This window comes from Salvelinus alpinus, chromosome 23 (genome assembly GCF_045679555.1).
Source record: "Salvelinus alpinus chromosome 23, SLU_Salpinus.1, whole genome shotgun sequence".
Lineage (NCBI taxonomy): Eukaryota > Metazoa > Chordata > Actinopteri > Salmoniformes > Salmonidae > Salvelinus > Salvelinus alpinus.
This window is the reverse complement of record NC_092108.1, coordinates 33,318,005-33,333,695: the sequence shown is the minus strand read 5'-3', so window position 1 is coordinate 33,333,695 and position 15,691 is coordinate 33,318,005. Positions and strand designations below refer to the sequence as shown.

General features: G+C 41.1%; 2 protein-coding genes across 6 annotated transcripts in view; one reads left to right on the top strand and one right to left on the bottom strand.

The window, feature by feature from the left end:
- Positions 1 to 203: 203 nt before the first annotated feature.
- On the bottom strand, positions 204 to 8,110 carry LOC139550826 (dnaJ homolog subfamily C member 5-like). Of its 2 annotated transcripts, XM_071362006.1 has the most exons (6): positions 7,851 to 8,110; positions 7,449 to 7,525; positions 5,397 to 5,520; positions 1,869 to 2,082; positions 1,543 to 1,714; positions 204 to 661 (listed from the first exon to the last, which is right to left on the bottom strand). In XM_071362006.1, the coding sequence occupies exons 3-6, from the start codon at positions 5,501 to 5,503 to the stop codon at positions 576 to 578; spliced, it is 579 nt and encodes a 192-aa protein (XP_071218107.1). In that variant the 5' UTR covers positions 5,504 to 5,520; positions 7,449 to 7,525; positions 7,851 to 8,110; the 3' UTR covers positions 204 to 575. The 2 variants fall into 2 exon arrangements, with proteins under 2 accessions (XP_071218107.1, XP_071218109.1); XM_071362008.1 differs by lacking the exon at positions 7,851 to 8,110 and having other exon boundaries at positions 7,449 to 7,648.
- Positions 8,111 to 9,512: 1,402 nt separating this feature from the next.
- The window catches only part of LOC139550819 (high affinity 3',5'-cyclic-AMP phosphodiesterase 7A-like), a 63,184-nt gene continuing 57,005 nt past the window's right edge, over positions 9,513 to 15,691 (top strand). For 3 of the 4 annotated variants that reach the window (XM_071361997.1, XM_071361996.1, XM_071361994.1), the window contains exon 1: positions 9,513 to 10,438. In XM_071361997.1, the coding sequence (XP_071218098.1) occupies positions 10,301 to 10,438 (138 nt within the window). In that variant the 5' untranslated portion in view covers positions 9,513 to 10,300. The remainder of the gene's footprint in view (positions 10,439 to 15,691) is intronic. The other variant, XM_071361998.1, reaches the window with a different exon arrangement.

Genomic DNA, 15,691 nt, shown 5'->3' with positions numbered 1-15,691 from the left:
AGACTCCAGTCCACCTGCCAATGACAAACATGATCTATTGCGGAACACTGGTCGCCTAATTTTTAAAATAAATTAAGTAATTACACTACGCTGATACTGTAAGTAATACCGCAGTCCCACTGACTCAGAACCTTTCCTCAGGATGAAGACTTAAAACAAATATATACCACACTCATACCAAAATAATCAGATACCATTTCATGTTGACTGTATAGATAGATAAAATCATACATTTAATTTCGACCAAATACTTTAGTTGTGTTTTATACATACACGTAATCTTTCCACCTGAGCTGTCTGTAGTGTACTGTAGGTGACAAGTCAAACCAATGCACTCCAGAGTGTTTAGTTCAGTGAATGGAGATGGTGGATTGGTTTTGCAGGGGAACAATGACATCAACTACATCCAATGAAAACCCCAAAACTGAAATCAAGAAAAGTGAATAAAAAGAACCAAAAGCACTGATTTCCAGACAATGGAATTGGGTTTGAGTGTGGGAACAGCCATTGACATAGAAATAGGCTGTGTAGTGTTTATGTAGTCTAGTGCCGCTACTGTTTATAGACATCCAAGTTCAGGTGTAGCTTCGGTGTCCATCCCCAATCAACTGTGTCTTCTCACTGGAATTAGTTGGCTGGTGCACAACCGGAGTGTCCACATCTAGGATTAGACAACAGTGTGAATAACGACACAGAAAATCCCTACAATATCAGATGATCAGCATAGATACATTTGTCCTTCTTATTGTGGTATTTTCTCTCATTCTGTTCAGGGATACACTGATGTTAAACTTTGCTATTTAACGGTATGTTTAGTTTGTTTGTTGTTTGCAGAAGATGTAAAGGTATGTTTAGAAATGATTTGTTCATCTATTATTTTCCTAAGAGGTTATAGGAAATGGTTCTGACTGGCACAAGAAGGATGTATCGCATCAACACAAATCTAGCACATCTACTTGTTGTTGAAACCGCGGAGACATTTACACATTGTACATAATTGCTCCTTCACTTCCCATAATTTATGAGTTGTCGAAAATAATTAGCTATTTATCTGGCTACACTGCTTCCCATACATTTTTGAACATGTCATAAACTAACATTCACAGTGAGAATTGTAATTTATAAACAGGGATTTTTTTCTCCATCAGCTTACCTAAATGGATGTTATATGAATATTGTGCTGTTGAAATCGTAGCGGCAAGGGTAGCTGTGAGTTTCTTAAGTCTGGTCACACATTGTTGTGTATGTGGGCGGTAGTCATGAACTTTCACTTCCCTCCATGTTGGTGTAAAGTAAGCTCACCTTACCATGTGGGCATTGGTCATCAGTTCCTTCTTGTGAAGTGTGTTAGTGGTGTGACGGGACCATCTGTCTACTGGTGCTTGCAAGCCGTACACTTTAACTATATGAGTTGTTGTTCCCTTTGCCTCTTGCCCTCCTCAAGTGTGAAATGCTTGTGTGCGTGAGCCTGTGTGTGCTTATGGGTGTATGTGTGTGTGTGTGTGTGTGTGTGTGTGTGCATGTGTGTGTGTGTTCCCTCACGAGTCTCCATGTCGTACTGGATCTCCTCCTCCAGGTCTTCAGGGGAAACATAGCTGTCTGTTCCCTCTGCGGGGTGCATGGGCTTCAGCTTCCCACAGCAGCAGTTACAGCAGCAGCACAGGCAGCAGCAGCAGTAGCACCCCGTTATCACGCCACACAGGGCAAAGAGACCCTGAACGGAGAGAGATATAGGTTAACACAACACAAACAAACCAACATGCCATCATGAACTAATGCACACACAGACATACACACAGACATACACACACACATGCAGGGACTCACAGCAAATCATCCAGGGACTCTTTATGATTGTGAAGGCTCACCTTAGCCCACCAGGTAGAGAGCATGAAGTAGGTGTTGACATTCTCCTCTCCAAACTGCTGGGCCACGTAAAGGCCAAGGGAGCCGTAGCTGTCATAGATGTTTCTCTTTGTGACGTCTGACAGAATGGAATTGGCGCTGTTGAGCTCCTTGAATTTCTCTGCCGTCTCTGGGTTGTCAGGGTTCTTGTCCGGGTGGTACCTCAGAGCTAATTTCCTGAAAGACATTCAAAAGTAAATCAATGAACACACAATAATATCAAAAATCAGGGTAGAAAATGGACAGCAGAACTTGGTGAACCTCTCGCTTGTGGTTTCAGAAACTGGATGAGAGATAATGTGCAAAGATAGAGGCTCTATGCCCGCTCTCTGGCTGGTATTTCATTGACATATCTAGACACACTTGTTTGTATAGGTTAGTTAATGTACCATTTGATCCACTGCCCCCATCTAGTGTCTGGCAGAAGACAACACAGAGGAGATGTGGTGTCTGATGAGGTGAGCGAACATTCTCTGAAAATGTATTTTTTTGTATTATAAACTACTTCAGAGATAGTGATGTTCATAAAAATGGCTAATTCATTCAAGATATAGTTCAGAGAATATAAAACATGAATATCATTAGGGGTTATTCGTGTCTGCATTTATTAATGGCATGTCAGCAACCATTTCCAACAAAATAGGTCATAGGGGCATAACACATACACTCCCCTATGTATATATTTGGACAGTGAAGATAACACTTTTAATTTGGCTCTATACTCCAGCATTTTTTATGAAGCGACATCACAGAATGTCAACTTTAATTTGAGGGTATGTTCGTACATATCGGTTTTACCGTTTAGAAATGAAAGAACTTTATGTATATAGACCCCAATTTGAAGTTGTCATAAGTATTTGGACAATTTCACTAACAGTGTACTACATTTAGTTAAAAGTGTAATATTTGGTTCCATATTCCTAGCACTGCAATGGAAAATGTGATTCATCCTGGTACAAGTGTCTACAGTATAACATAATTTCTTCCCAACATCTCATGTGGAATACAGTATATGATACATATACACTGAGTGTACAAAACATTAAGAACACCTTCCTAATATTCAGTTGCAACCCCCCTTTTGCCCTAAGAACAGCCTCAATTCGTTGGGGCATGGACTTTACAAGGTGTCGACAGCATTCCACAGGGAAGCTGGCCCATGTTGACTCCAATGATTCCCACAGTTGTGTCAAGTTGGCTGGATGTCCTTTGGGTGGTGGACCTTTCTTGATTCACACGGGAAACTGTTGAGCGTGAAAAACCCAGCAGCGTTGCAGTTATTGTCACAAACCGGTGCGCTTGGCACCTACTACCAAAAAATGTTCAATGGTGCTTACATCTTTCTGTCTATTCACATTCACACAATCCATGTCTATTGTCTCAGGGCTTAAAAACCCTTCTTTAATCTGTCTCCTCCTCCTAATCTACATTGATTGAAGAGGATTTAACAAGTGACATCAATAAGGGATCATAGATTTCATCTGGATTCACCTGGTCAGTCTGTCATGGAAAGAACAGGTGTTCTTAATACTCAGTGTAGATGTGATAGTTTATTGGGTACACCCTAGGTTGGACCCCCTTTTGCCTCCAGAACAACCAGAATTCTTTGTGGGATGGAAAAGTTGCTCAATTGGTATCAAGGGACCTAACGTGTGCCAGGAATACATGAACCACACCATTACATCACCGCCACCAGCCTGTACCGTTGACACCAGGCAGGATGGGGCCATGGACTTATGCAACTTACACCAAATCCTGACTCTGCCATCAGCTTGACGCAACAGGAAATGAGATTCGTCGGACTAGGCAATGTTTTTCCACTCCTCAGTTGTCCAGTGTTGGTGATCGAGTGCCCACTGGAGCTGCTTCTTTTTGTTTTTATCTGATAGGAGTGGATCCTAGTGTGTTCGTCTGCTGCAGTAGCCCATCTTCGACAAGGACCGACGAGTTGTGCGCTTCGAGATGCCGTTCTGCACACCACTGTTATTTGCCTGTTTGTGGCCTGCTTGTTATCTTGCACGATTCTTGCCATTCTTCTTCGATCTCTCATCACCAAGCTGTACTCGCCCAACAGGACTGCCGCTGACTGGATGTTTTTTGTTTGTCTCACCATTCTCTGTAAACCCTAGACACTGTCGTGCGAGAAAAGCCCAGGAGGCCGGACGTTTCTGAGATAATGGAAGCAGCACGCCTGGCACCGATGATCATACCACGCTCAAAGTCGCTTAGGTCACTCGTTTTGACCATTTTAACGTTCAATCTTACAGAAACTGAATGCTTGTCTGCCTGTTTTGCATAGCAAGCCACAGCCATGTGACTCACTGTCTGTAGAAGCTAACCATTTTCGTGAACAGGGTGGTGTACCTAATACACTGGCCACTGAGTGTCGATGTCATAGTGATAGATTTAGATGTGATAGATATGATAGTGAAAGATAGTGATATGATAGTGATAGACATAGATGTGATAGATAGTGATTGTGGACTACAGGAAAAGGAGGGCCGAACGCGCCCCCATTCACATCGACGGGGCTGTAGTGGACCGGGTCGAGAGTTTCAAGTTTCTTGGCGTCCACATCACCAACAAACTATCATGGTCCAAACACACCAAGACAGTCGTGAAGAGGGCACAACAACACCTTTTCCCCCTCAGTTGACTGAAAAGATTTGGCATGGGTCCCCAGATCCTCAAAAAGTTCTACAGCTGCACCATCGAGAGCATCCTGACTGGTTGCATCACCACCTGGTATGGCAACTGCTCGGCATCCAACCAGAAGGCGCTACACAGTGTAGTGAGTACGGCCCAGTACATCGCTGGGGCCAAGCTTCCTGCCATCCAGGACCTGTAAACTAGGCAGTGTCAGAGGAAGGCTCATAAAATTGTCAAAGACTACAGCCACCCTAGTCATAGACTGTTCTCTCTGCTACCGCACAGCAAGTGGTACCGGAGCGCCAAGTCTAGGTCCAAAAGGCTCCTTAACAGCTTCTACCCCCAAGCCATAAGACCGCTGAACAATTAATCAAATGGCCACCCGGACTATTTAATTACCCTAACCCCCATAGTCACTTTACCCCTACCTACATGTACAAATTACCTCGACTAACCTGTAACCCCGCACATTGACTCGGTACCGGTACCCTCTGTATATAGCCTCGTTATTGTTATTTTATTGTTACTTTTAATTTGATTCTTTACCTTTGTTTATTTAGTAAATATTTTCTTGACTCTATTTCTTGAACTGCATTGTTGGTTAAAGGCTTGTAAGTAAGCATTTCATTTTAAGGTCGACACCTGTTGTATTCGACGCATGTGACAAATGTTATTTTATTTTCTTCTTAATGCTTTGTACAGTCAGTGTAGATGTGATATATATAGATAGATAGATAGATAGATAGATAGATAGATAGATAGATAGATAGATAGATAGATAGATAGCTAGATAGATTGATTGATCATTGTGAACTGCTGGTGCCTTTGTTGTCAATTCCCACCTGTAGGACTTCTTGATGTCATCATGGTTACAGCCTTTCTCTAGCCCCAGAACTTGATACAGAGACTCCCCTGAGGTGGACAGAGAGCGCTGCCTTGGTTCAGACATCCTACAACCATTACCTGCTGGAGAAAGAGGGTCAATTAGATTCAAACCAATACAACTATTTAAAAAATACACTCAGTCAAACCATGGAACTCATATTTGACAGCAAAGAAATGCACAATCAAGAAATTATCATCCAAAGGCACAAAATAGATACCTGGCTTCCTTGTTCTAATATTATGCTGCAGTAGCCATCTTATTTCGTTACAGTATTAAAGTCCTCAGTTAAAGTCCTCTGTCTACCTGGTGAGGTGTATGGTAATGATGGAGTTGCAGTGGACTGCTAGCTACTGTTTGTCAGACTAAACCTGATACACGGTGAAATAAAACATTCAGAAACTAGAGGGCTTGAGTTTCACAGGCCACCAATGGGCCTGCTATACACTCCTGTGTAGCCTTGATCAGGTTTCAGCCAACACAGTCTGCTGCTTGAATTGTGTGACTGAATGTAGGCATGACAACTCCTGGGTAGGGGTCTGAGAGAACAGAGGGCAAGATGCTGGAGAGGGCTCTTCTTTAGAATCACTATGACTAGGGACTGGGGGTCGAGAATCAATATGGAGAGATGACTTCATAGTTTCTGTATCTGGTTGATAAAACAAGAGGTTTATGTTGACATGAAGTTCACATGACAGGTTTACTTTTCAAGTTATCATCTCAAGTTGAACAGGTGTTTTGACCACCCAAAGATCACACCATCAAGTGATTATGTGTACAATGGTTATTTATGATGTAGTGAACAAATTTGTAACTCTTATTGAGGAAAAATATTGTGATTTCTGTTCAAAATGAAAATATTTTAAGGTAGGGCCTACATTCACAATATCATAGGAAATAGTGCCACAGTAGTTGGGGCCACAGTAGTTCATGGAAATGGGTAGGGGAGGATAGTTGTGAATACAACTTTTTTCCAGTTTGCAAAGGTTTGTTGTAGCTTACTGTCACTGTTTTATGTAATAGCATATTTTCATCGCAGGGTGGTGACAAACTCACAGGAATGTTTTGTGTATTGTTACAGTACTGCAGTCTGGAGGCACTGAAGAACTTGGATTTTTTAAAATTGTAATGCAATATAACGTTGTACATATAATGCAATGCCAGTTACATCTTAACAGCTTCTACCCCAAAACCATAAGACTGCTGAACAATTACTCAAATAGCTACCCAGACTATTTGCATTGACGCTGCTGCTACTCTCTGTTTATTATCTATGCATAGTCACTTTACCCCTCCCTACATGTACATATTACCTTAATTACCTGGACTAACCTGTAACCCCACACATTGACTCAGTCCTGGTACCCCAGTTGTTGTTATTGTTGTTTTATTGTGTAACTTATTTACTTTAGTTTATTTTGTACTTTTTTTTCTTAACTCTTATTTTTCTTAAAACTGCATTGTTTTTAAGGGCTTGTAAGTAAGCATTTCACGGTATTCTGCGCATGTGACAAATAAGATGTGTTTAGATTTGATTAGACATATAAAGTATCAGATTTGATGAGAACACATATGGCTGATAAAGTGAACATATGGCAGGAGGAGTGAATAGTTAGTCCTTCCTGTTTTATGAACTGTCCTCTGACAGTTTGGGAGAAAAAAAAACCCTGTCATTGATTCTGATTAGAGGTCACCTCTGCTAATCTCTGAGACATAATTGTTATTTGGACTCCTCCCTGTGGGATGACATGTGATGGTGGTGACTGAGCATTCAGTACAGACACAAACAGACAGACAGACAGACAGACAGACAGACAGACAGACAGACAGACAGACAGACAGACAGACAGACAGAGAGACAGACAGACAGACAGACAGACAGACAGACAGACAGACAGACAGACAGACAGACAGACAGACAGACAGACAGACAGACAGACAGACAGAAACAAACAAACAAACAAACACACGAGTGTGGGCCTCCTGGGAAACACCCAGATGGAAGACTCACCTGTGCTGTATTAGTCGCTTCCTGGCTGGCTCCTCAAGGGTCCCGCTGACGAAAAGCATGTCTACGCTGGGACTAGTCTGTGGTGAAAACACTGTGTTGGGGAAGTCATTAATTGAAATGAATACCCTTTTACTTGGCCGTTGGAATAATAGGTGTAGTAAAGCTTCAGTTACAATCATAGAGAACATGAAATGATGTAGAAAAGTGTATTAGTGTAAACACATCTTACATCCATTTAAAGAATCCTTAAAAATGTGCAACAACATTTTGCTTGTGAAATGGAGTACCTACACGGTTGGTGTTATTTTTCTCTTTGATTCCTCTATCTGTCTTGATACAAGCTAGCTGCCATAAGGTCTGTACTGTATGTGGTGAGTTCATGTTGCAGCATCAGCACTGTACCTTAGTTTAGCTGCAGATGTAAATCCTTTCCCCATAGCTTGCCTTTGCTGGCCTGGAGCTCCCATGCATGACTAGCACAACGTTACTTTACCAAATAACACCTCCCCTGTCCTATCATGAGCTCATGGTTTGATGAGGCTTTTTCTCTCTCTCAAAGTCCAGGGGTCAGAAGTAGTACACTATATAGGAGATAGGGTGCCATTTAGGAAGGGGACAACGTTTTTAATGTTCTGTCAGGCATGTATCCTGTGTTAAGGGCTTCAGTCAAATTACTCTCTGCAAATGACATATTTGTTTAAAGGGCCAATCTGCAGTTGCCACATCCATGTCTGGATTTATGAATTTATTATATATACTCATAGATTTTTTTGTTTATTTATTTAACCTTTATTTATCTAGGCAAGTCAGTTAAGGACACATTCTGATTTACAATGACGGCCTACCCCGGCCAAACCCGGACGATGCTGGGCCAATTGTGCCCTATGGGACTCTCAATCAAGGCCGGTTGTGATACAGCCTGGAATCTAACCAGGGTCTGCAGTGACACCTCTAGCACTGAGATGCAGTGCCATAGACCGCTGCGCCACTCGGGAATCTTGAAAAATATAACTTATACATGACTCATGAGCTTAGTTCAACTGTCGTACCCCAGCAGAACCCTAAATATAAGCTTGTTTTACTCCAATGTTTGTAAACAATTTAAATGTAAACAAACCCTGTATAGCCTCAACACATTTAAAACTATAATTTTGATATATTGGATGGTCAGTCCTTGCATCAATAGCTCTGTCTATGAATTTAAGAATGGTTACATTTCTCCAGGCTCATCCCTCAGCTTTTTACCAAAACAGAGGTGGGGTGTCCGCTTTGTTATTGATTAATCTGCGGATTGCCCCTTTAAGAAGGTTTGCCTATACTCCTCACCCCTACTCCATCTAGGCTGTCCTCTAGACTTCCTTTAGAATCTGAACAATGTAGAACAACAATGCAATAAAGATACACATCAAGTAAAAACAATAGTTTTCAACTAAAATGTGTCCAGACTAACATGTAACTGATTTAGATTTCTTCCAAAGTAGGTCTATACATATCATGACAAAGTAAGCCACATTTACATTCTGTTCTCCACTGATACAGCAGTTATCTCTGCAATAATCCACTAATCATGTTACCTGTAGTTTAGGGCTGTGCACAATTGGCTCAGCGTCGTCCTGAATAGGGTTTGGCCAGGGTAGGCAGTCATTGTAAATAAGAATTTGTTCTTAACTGACGTGCCTGGTTAAATAAAGGTTAAATAAATAAATAGTTTACACTGTACAATTGGTATTTTAATATAAGAAAACCTATGTAGCGTATAAATGCATTATATCTGTGACAGGGTCATCTGGGGATAGGATAATCTGTGATAGTAAGTAAACAAACAAGACCTACACAATCAAATACGGGGTCCGAGTACCCCTGGTTGGGAACCACCGTACTACAGTGACAAAATGGGACGAGAGAGCGCTGCGCTTTTCATGCTGCCAATAGACTTCTATGTATTATATGAGCAGTTCCTATACATCCAATCACAAAGAGGGTAACATCCCATAGATAAATCCAATTGGACGTTTCAGACAGGGCGTATTAGATAGTCGACAGCTCCACCTACCTCTGGTGGGAATTTATGTTTGGGAAGAGGGTAGAGTCAGCGAAAGGAAATACACGGACTCCGGTGGCGTTGTAGCCTTTGTTGTTACTGTTAATTATTGGACCCATGGTAAAATATTTGTTTCGGAGTGTACGGTCATGAAGAACCCATATTAACCCCGTGTTGCTACATGGACAGTCTGTGCGCTACGGTAATCTATGCCAGCAACGCGGTGAAAATGGACTGAATGCGTACAGAATACTTTCTCTACCACCACTTCAAGCAGGGACAGAATAAATACACATTTAGTTGTACATATCCTTTTTATATAACATTGTAGATGAAGGCTCTTATTTTCGGAATACTTTTTCCGTCTACGTTTTCATCGTCTGGTTTTGATTGCTTTGGCGTGCACAGTCCCCATTAAACAAGGATATATATATATTGTTAAATATGAGGAAGCAATTTATTACAGAGATACCAAAAAGAAAGAGGCCTTTCCGTTTTCAGGCCCGGATTTGAGTTCAGTAGGGGAATAATGGTGAAAAATCCAAATGGATAAAATATGGATATTGGAACACAATATTAGAGCAGTTGGATTGCTATCGATAACGTGACGTGCAAGTTTGATGCATAAAAACAGAGAACAACCCATTTCTTCTACACTCAATAAATCTATTCGACTCAAATAAAGGGAAGTGGAACTGTTATTGGAATTACCACATTTTCAGTTGTGCCAGCAGCTTAAATGCACATTTTTATATGCGTTTTATGTTGCTTTTTTATTGCAATTTGAGCTGGACCGAGCATTGACTGTTCAATGGAAGTATGTTATCAGTTACCGGTTTTGCCTCTAGACAGGCCGGTTCCTAAACATGTTCTCAGCCGCAGGGGAGCCATTAGCTTCAGCTCCAATTCTTATTTTTTTGGTGGACCTGCCCCAAGACAGCTGGCCAAGGTAAGAGCAAGGGAAATAGCAATCTGGGGAATAAACAAAAACAATTTGATGCTTTCATTTTCAGCTATCAAATCAAGATTGGGGTTGTGCTTACTGCCAGGAAATATTTGTATAGTTATATATTTTGATGGAAACAAAGAAGCCATATTCCTTTATCTGTTTACATTTTTAGTGGCCCACCAAATTAATTGTTATCACAATTGTTGTCGCATCATATTGATCAAGTTGACCCTTCCACAGGAATGCTCACAGTGGACTGATCTGTCATCTTTATAAATCTTTATCATAGTCTCTTAGATGCCTGACTTGACCTGGGTAAAACAACCCTCAGCCCCAATAATGTGACCAATGAAAACATTACCGTGATATTATTGTACTAATGTTTTAAGCTCTCCTTATCTGTATTGCAAAGAGGTTTTGATCCATTAAAGCTGATTGAAGTGAACCAAAACAGCTCATCTGTCTCAAAGTGAACCACAATATTCCATGTATTCTGGTCTGGGCTGTTGACAACATTGCACAGTAGAGGCCTTGTTTTTCATGCCATGCGTTCAAGACAGTTTTTGACAAGTGTTTCTGTATGGCTCCAACAGCTCTGGATAACTTGTAAAGATGGCAAAGTAAACTTTTTAACTAGTCCAAATCAAATTTTATTGGTCACATACACATGGTTAGCAGATGTTATTGCGGATGTAGCGAAATGCTTATGCTTCTAGATCCGACAGTGCATCAGTATCTAACAACTTCACAACAAAACCAAATATCTAACAAATTCCACAACAAAACCTAATACACACAATCTAGAAAAGGAATGGGATGAGAATATATAAGTATAAAATATATGGATGACCAGTGACAGAGCGGCTAAGATGCAATAGACAGTATATACAATAGAATAGATATTGAAGGATACAGTATATACAGTCGGAAGTTTACGTACACTTAGGTTGGAGTCATTAAAACTTGTTTTTCAACCACTCCATAAATTTCATCTTAACAACTATAGTTTTGGAAAGTCGGTTAGGACATCTACTTTGTGCATAACACAAGTAATTTTTCCAACAATTGTTTACAGACAGATTATTTCACTTATATGTTTCATAATTCCAGTGTGTCAGAAGTTTACATACACTAAGCTGACTGTGCCTTTAAACAGCTTGGAAAATTCCAGAAAATGATGTCATGGCTTTAGAAGCTTCTGATAGGCTAATTGACATAATTTGAGTCAATTGGAGGTGTATCTGTGGATGTATTTCAAGGCCTACCTTCAAACTCAGTGCCTCTTTGCTTGACATCATGGGAAAATCAAAAGAAATCAGCCAAGACCTCAGAACAAATGTGTAGACCTCCACAAGTCTGGTTCAGCCTTGGGAGCAATTTCCAAATGCCTGAAGGTACCACGTTCATCTGTACAAACAATAGTATGCAAGTATAAACACCGTGGCACCACGCAGCCATCATACCGCTCAGGAAGGAGATGCGTTTTGTCTCCTAGAGATGAACGTATTTTGGTGCAAAAAGTGCAAATCAATCCCAGAACAACAGCAAAGGACATTGTGAAGATGCTGGAGGAAACAGGTACAAAGGTATCTATATCCACAGTAAAACGAGTTCTATATCGACATAACCTGAGAGGCCGCTCAGCAAGGAAGAAGCCACTGCTCCAAAACTGCCATAAAAATCCAGACTACGGTTTGCAACTGCACATGGGGACAAAGATTGTACTTTTTGGGGAAATGTCCTCTGGTCTGATGAAACAAAAATAGAACTGTTTGGCCATAATGACCATTGTTATTTTTGGAAGAAAAAGGGGGATGCATGCAAGCCGAAAAACACTATCCTAACTGTTAAGCACGGTGGTGGCAGCATCATGTTGTGGGGGTGCTTTGCTGCAGGAGCTACTGGTGCACTTCACAAAATAGATGGCATCATGAGGTAGGAAAATTATGTAGATATATTGAAGCAACATCTCAAGACATCAGTCAGGAAGTTAGAGCTTGGGTCTTCCAAATGGACAATGACCCCAAGCATACTTTCAAAGTTGTGGCAAAATGGCTTAAGGACAACAAAGTCAAGGTATTGGAGTGGCCATCACAAGCCCTGACTTCAATCCTGTAGAAAATTTGTGGGCAGAACTGAAAAAGCGTGTGCGAGCAAGGATGCCTACAAACCTGACTCAGTTACACCAGCTCTGTCAGGAGGAATGGGCCAAAATTCACCCAACTTATGGACTTGAAGCTTGTGGAAGGCTAACTGAAACATTTGACCCAAGTTAAACAATTTAAAGGCAATGCTACCAAATACTAATTGAGTGTATGTAAACTTCTGACCCACTGGGAATCCGATGAAAGAAATAAAATCTGAAATACATCATTCTCTCTGCTATTATTCTGACATTTCATATTCTTAAAATGAAGTGGTGATCCTAACTGACCTAAAACAGGGAATTTTTACTAGGATTAAATGTCAGGAATTGTGAAAAACGGAGTTTAAATGTATTTGTCTAAGGTGTATGTAAACTTCCGACTTCAACTGTACATATGAGATGAGTCATGCAAGATATTTAAACATTCTTAAAGTGGCATTATAAAAGTGACTAGTGATCCATTTATTAAAGTGGCCATTGATATCAAGTCTGTAGGTAGGCAGCCACCTCTCTGTGCTAGTGGTGGCTGTTTAACAATCTGATGGCCTTGAGATAGAAGTTGTTTTTCAATCTCCCTGTCCCAGCTTTGATGCACCTGTGCTGACCTTCTGGATGGAAGCGGGGTGAACAGGTAGTGGCTCGGGTGGTTATTGTCCTTGATTATCTTTTTTGCCTTCCTGTGATATCAGGTGTTGTAGGTGTCCTGGAGGGCAGGTAGTTTGCCCATGGTGATGCGTTGTGCAGAACGCACCACCCTCTGGAGAGCCCTGTGGTTGTGTGCGGTGCAGTTGCCGTACCAGGCGGTGATACATCCCGAAAGGATGCTCTCAATTGTATAAGTTAGTGAGGGTTTTCGGTGACAAGCCACATTTTTTCAGCCTCCTGAGGTTGAAGAGGCGCTGTTGTGCCTTCTTCACCACACGGTCTGTGTGCGTGGATCATTTCAGTTTGTCGGTGATATGTACACCGAGGAACTTAAGACGTTCCACCTTCTACACTGCTGTCCTGTTGATGTGGATAGGGGGGTGCTTCCTTTGCTTTTTCCTGAAGTCCACGATCATTTATTTTGTTTTGCTGACATTGAGTGAGAGGTTATTTTCTGGACACCACACTCCGAGGGCCTCACCTCCTCCATGTAGGCTGTCTTATCGTTGTTGGTAATCAAGCCTACTACTGTAGAGTCGTCTGCAAACTTGATGATTGAGTTGGAGGCGTGCATGGCCACGCAGTCATGGGTGAACAGGGAGTACAGAAGAGGGCTGAGAAGGCACCCTTGTGGAGCCTTAGTGTTGAGGATCAGCGGAGTGGAGATTTTGTTTCCTACCTTCACCACCTGGGAGCGACCCAGGGGGTCGAGACTAGAGGTCGACCGATTAATCGGAATGGCCGATTAATTAGGTCGGATTTCAAGTTTTCATAACAATCGGAAATCGGTATTTTTGGACACCGGTTTGGCCGATTAAAAAAATAATATATATATTTTTACACCTTTATTTAATCTTCATTTAACTAGGCAAGTCAGTTAAGAACACATTCTTATTTTCAATGACGGCCTAGGAACGGTGGGTTAACTGCCTCGTTCAGGGGCAAAACGACAGATTTTTACCATGTCAGCTCGGGGGATTCAATCTTGCAACCTTACAGTTAACTAGTCCAACGCTCTAACCACCTGATTACATTGCACTCCACGAGGAGCCTGCCTGTTACGCGAATGCAGTAGAAGCCAAGGTAAGTTGCTAGCTAGCATTAAACTTATCTTATAAAAAACAATCAATCAATCAATCATAATCACTAGTTAACTACACATGGTTGATGATATTACTAGTTTATCTAGCGTGTCCTGCGTTGCATATAATCGATGCGGTGCGTATCGTTGCTCCAATGTGTACCTAACCATAAACATCAATGCCTTTCTTAAAATCAGTACACAGAAGTATATATTTTTAAACCTGCTTATTTAGCTAAAAGAAATCCAGGTTAGCAGGCAATATTAACCAGGTGAAATTGTGTCACTTCTCTTGTGTTCATTGCATGCAGAGTCAGTGTATATGCAACAGTTTGGGGCGCCTAATTTGCCAGAATTTTACATAATTATGACATAACATTGAAGGTTGTGCAATGTAACAGGAATATTTAGACTTATGGATGCCACCCGTTAGATAAAATACGGAACGGTTCTGTATTTCACTGAAAGAATAAACGTCTTGTTTTCGAGATAATAGTTTCCGGATTCGACCATATTAATGACCTAAAGCTCGTATTTCTGTGTGTTATTATGTTATAACTAAGTCTATGATTTGATAGAGCAGTCTGACTGAGCGGTGGTAGGCAGCAGCAGGCTCGTAAGCATTCATTCAAACAGCACTTTTCTGCGTTTTGCCAGAAGCTCTTCGCTGTGCTTCAAGCCTATCAACTCCCAAGATTAGGCTGGTGTAACCGATGTGAAATGGCTAGCTAGTTAGCGGGGTGCGCGCTAATAGCGTTTCAAACGTCACTCGCTCTGAGACTTGGAGTAGTTATTCCCCTTGCTCTGCATGGGTAACGCTGCTTCGAGGGTGGCTGTTGTCGTTGTGTTCCTGGTTCGTGCCCAGGTAGGAGCGAGGAGAGGGATGGAAGCGATACTGTTACACTGGCAATACTAAAGTGCCTTAACATCCAATAGTCAAAGGTTAATGAAATACAAATGGTATAGAGAGTGAATGCTAGTGGTTCCTTTAAACATGAGAATTCAATATTCCCAGTTAAGAAGTTTTAGGTTGTAGTTATTATAGGAATTATAGGACTATTTCTCTCTATACCATTTGTATTTCATATACCTTTGACCATGGTTTCTTAAACTTTTTCAGCCTGGGACCCAAATGAGAAATTCTGTGTTTTCCTGGAACCCAAGCTTAGGAAAATATGCAACTATACGTAAATATTGGTACATTTCATTGCCCTTATGCTTAAAAAAATGCAATATAGACAAAAACAAATAACACTGAAATACCCATAAATCTTTTCATGTTTATTTTTCCCCATTAAAAACACTCTTACATACCTGTCTAGGTTGGAACTGTTGCTGTTAAACTACAATAAATAATTTAATTCTGAACTGGAATAAACGG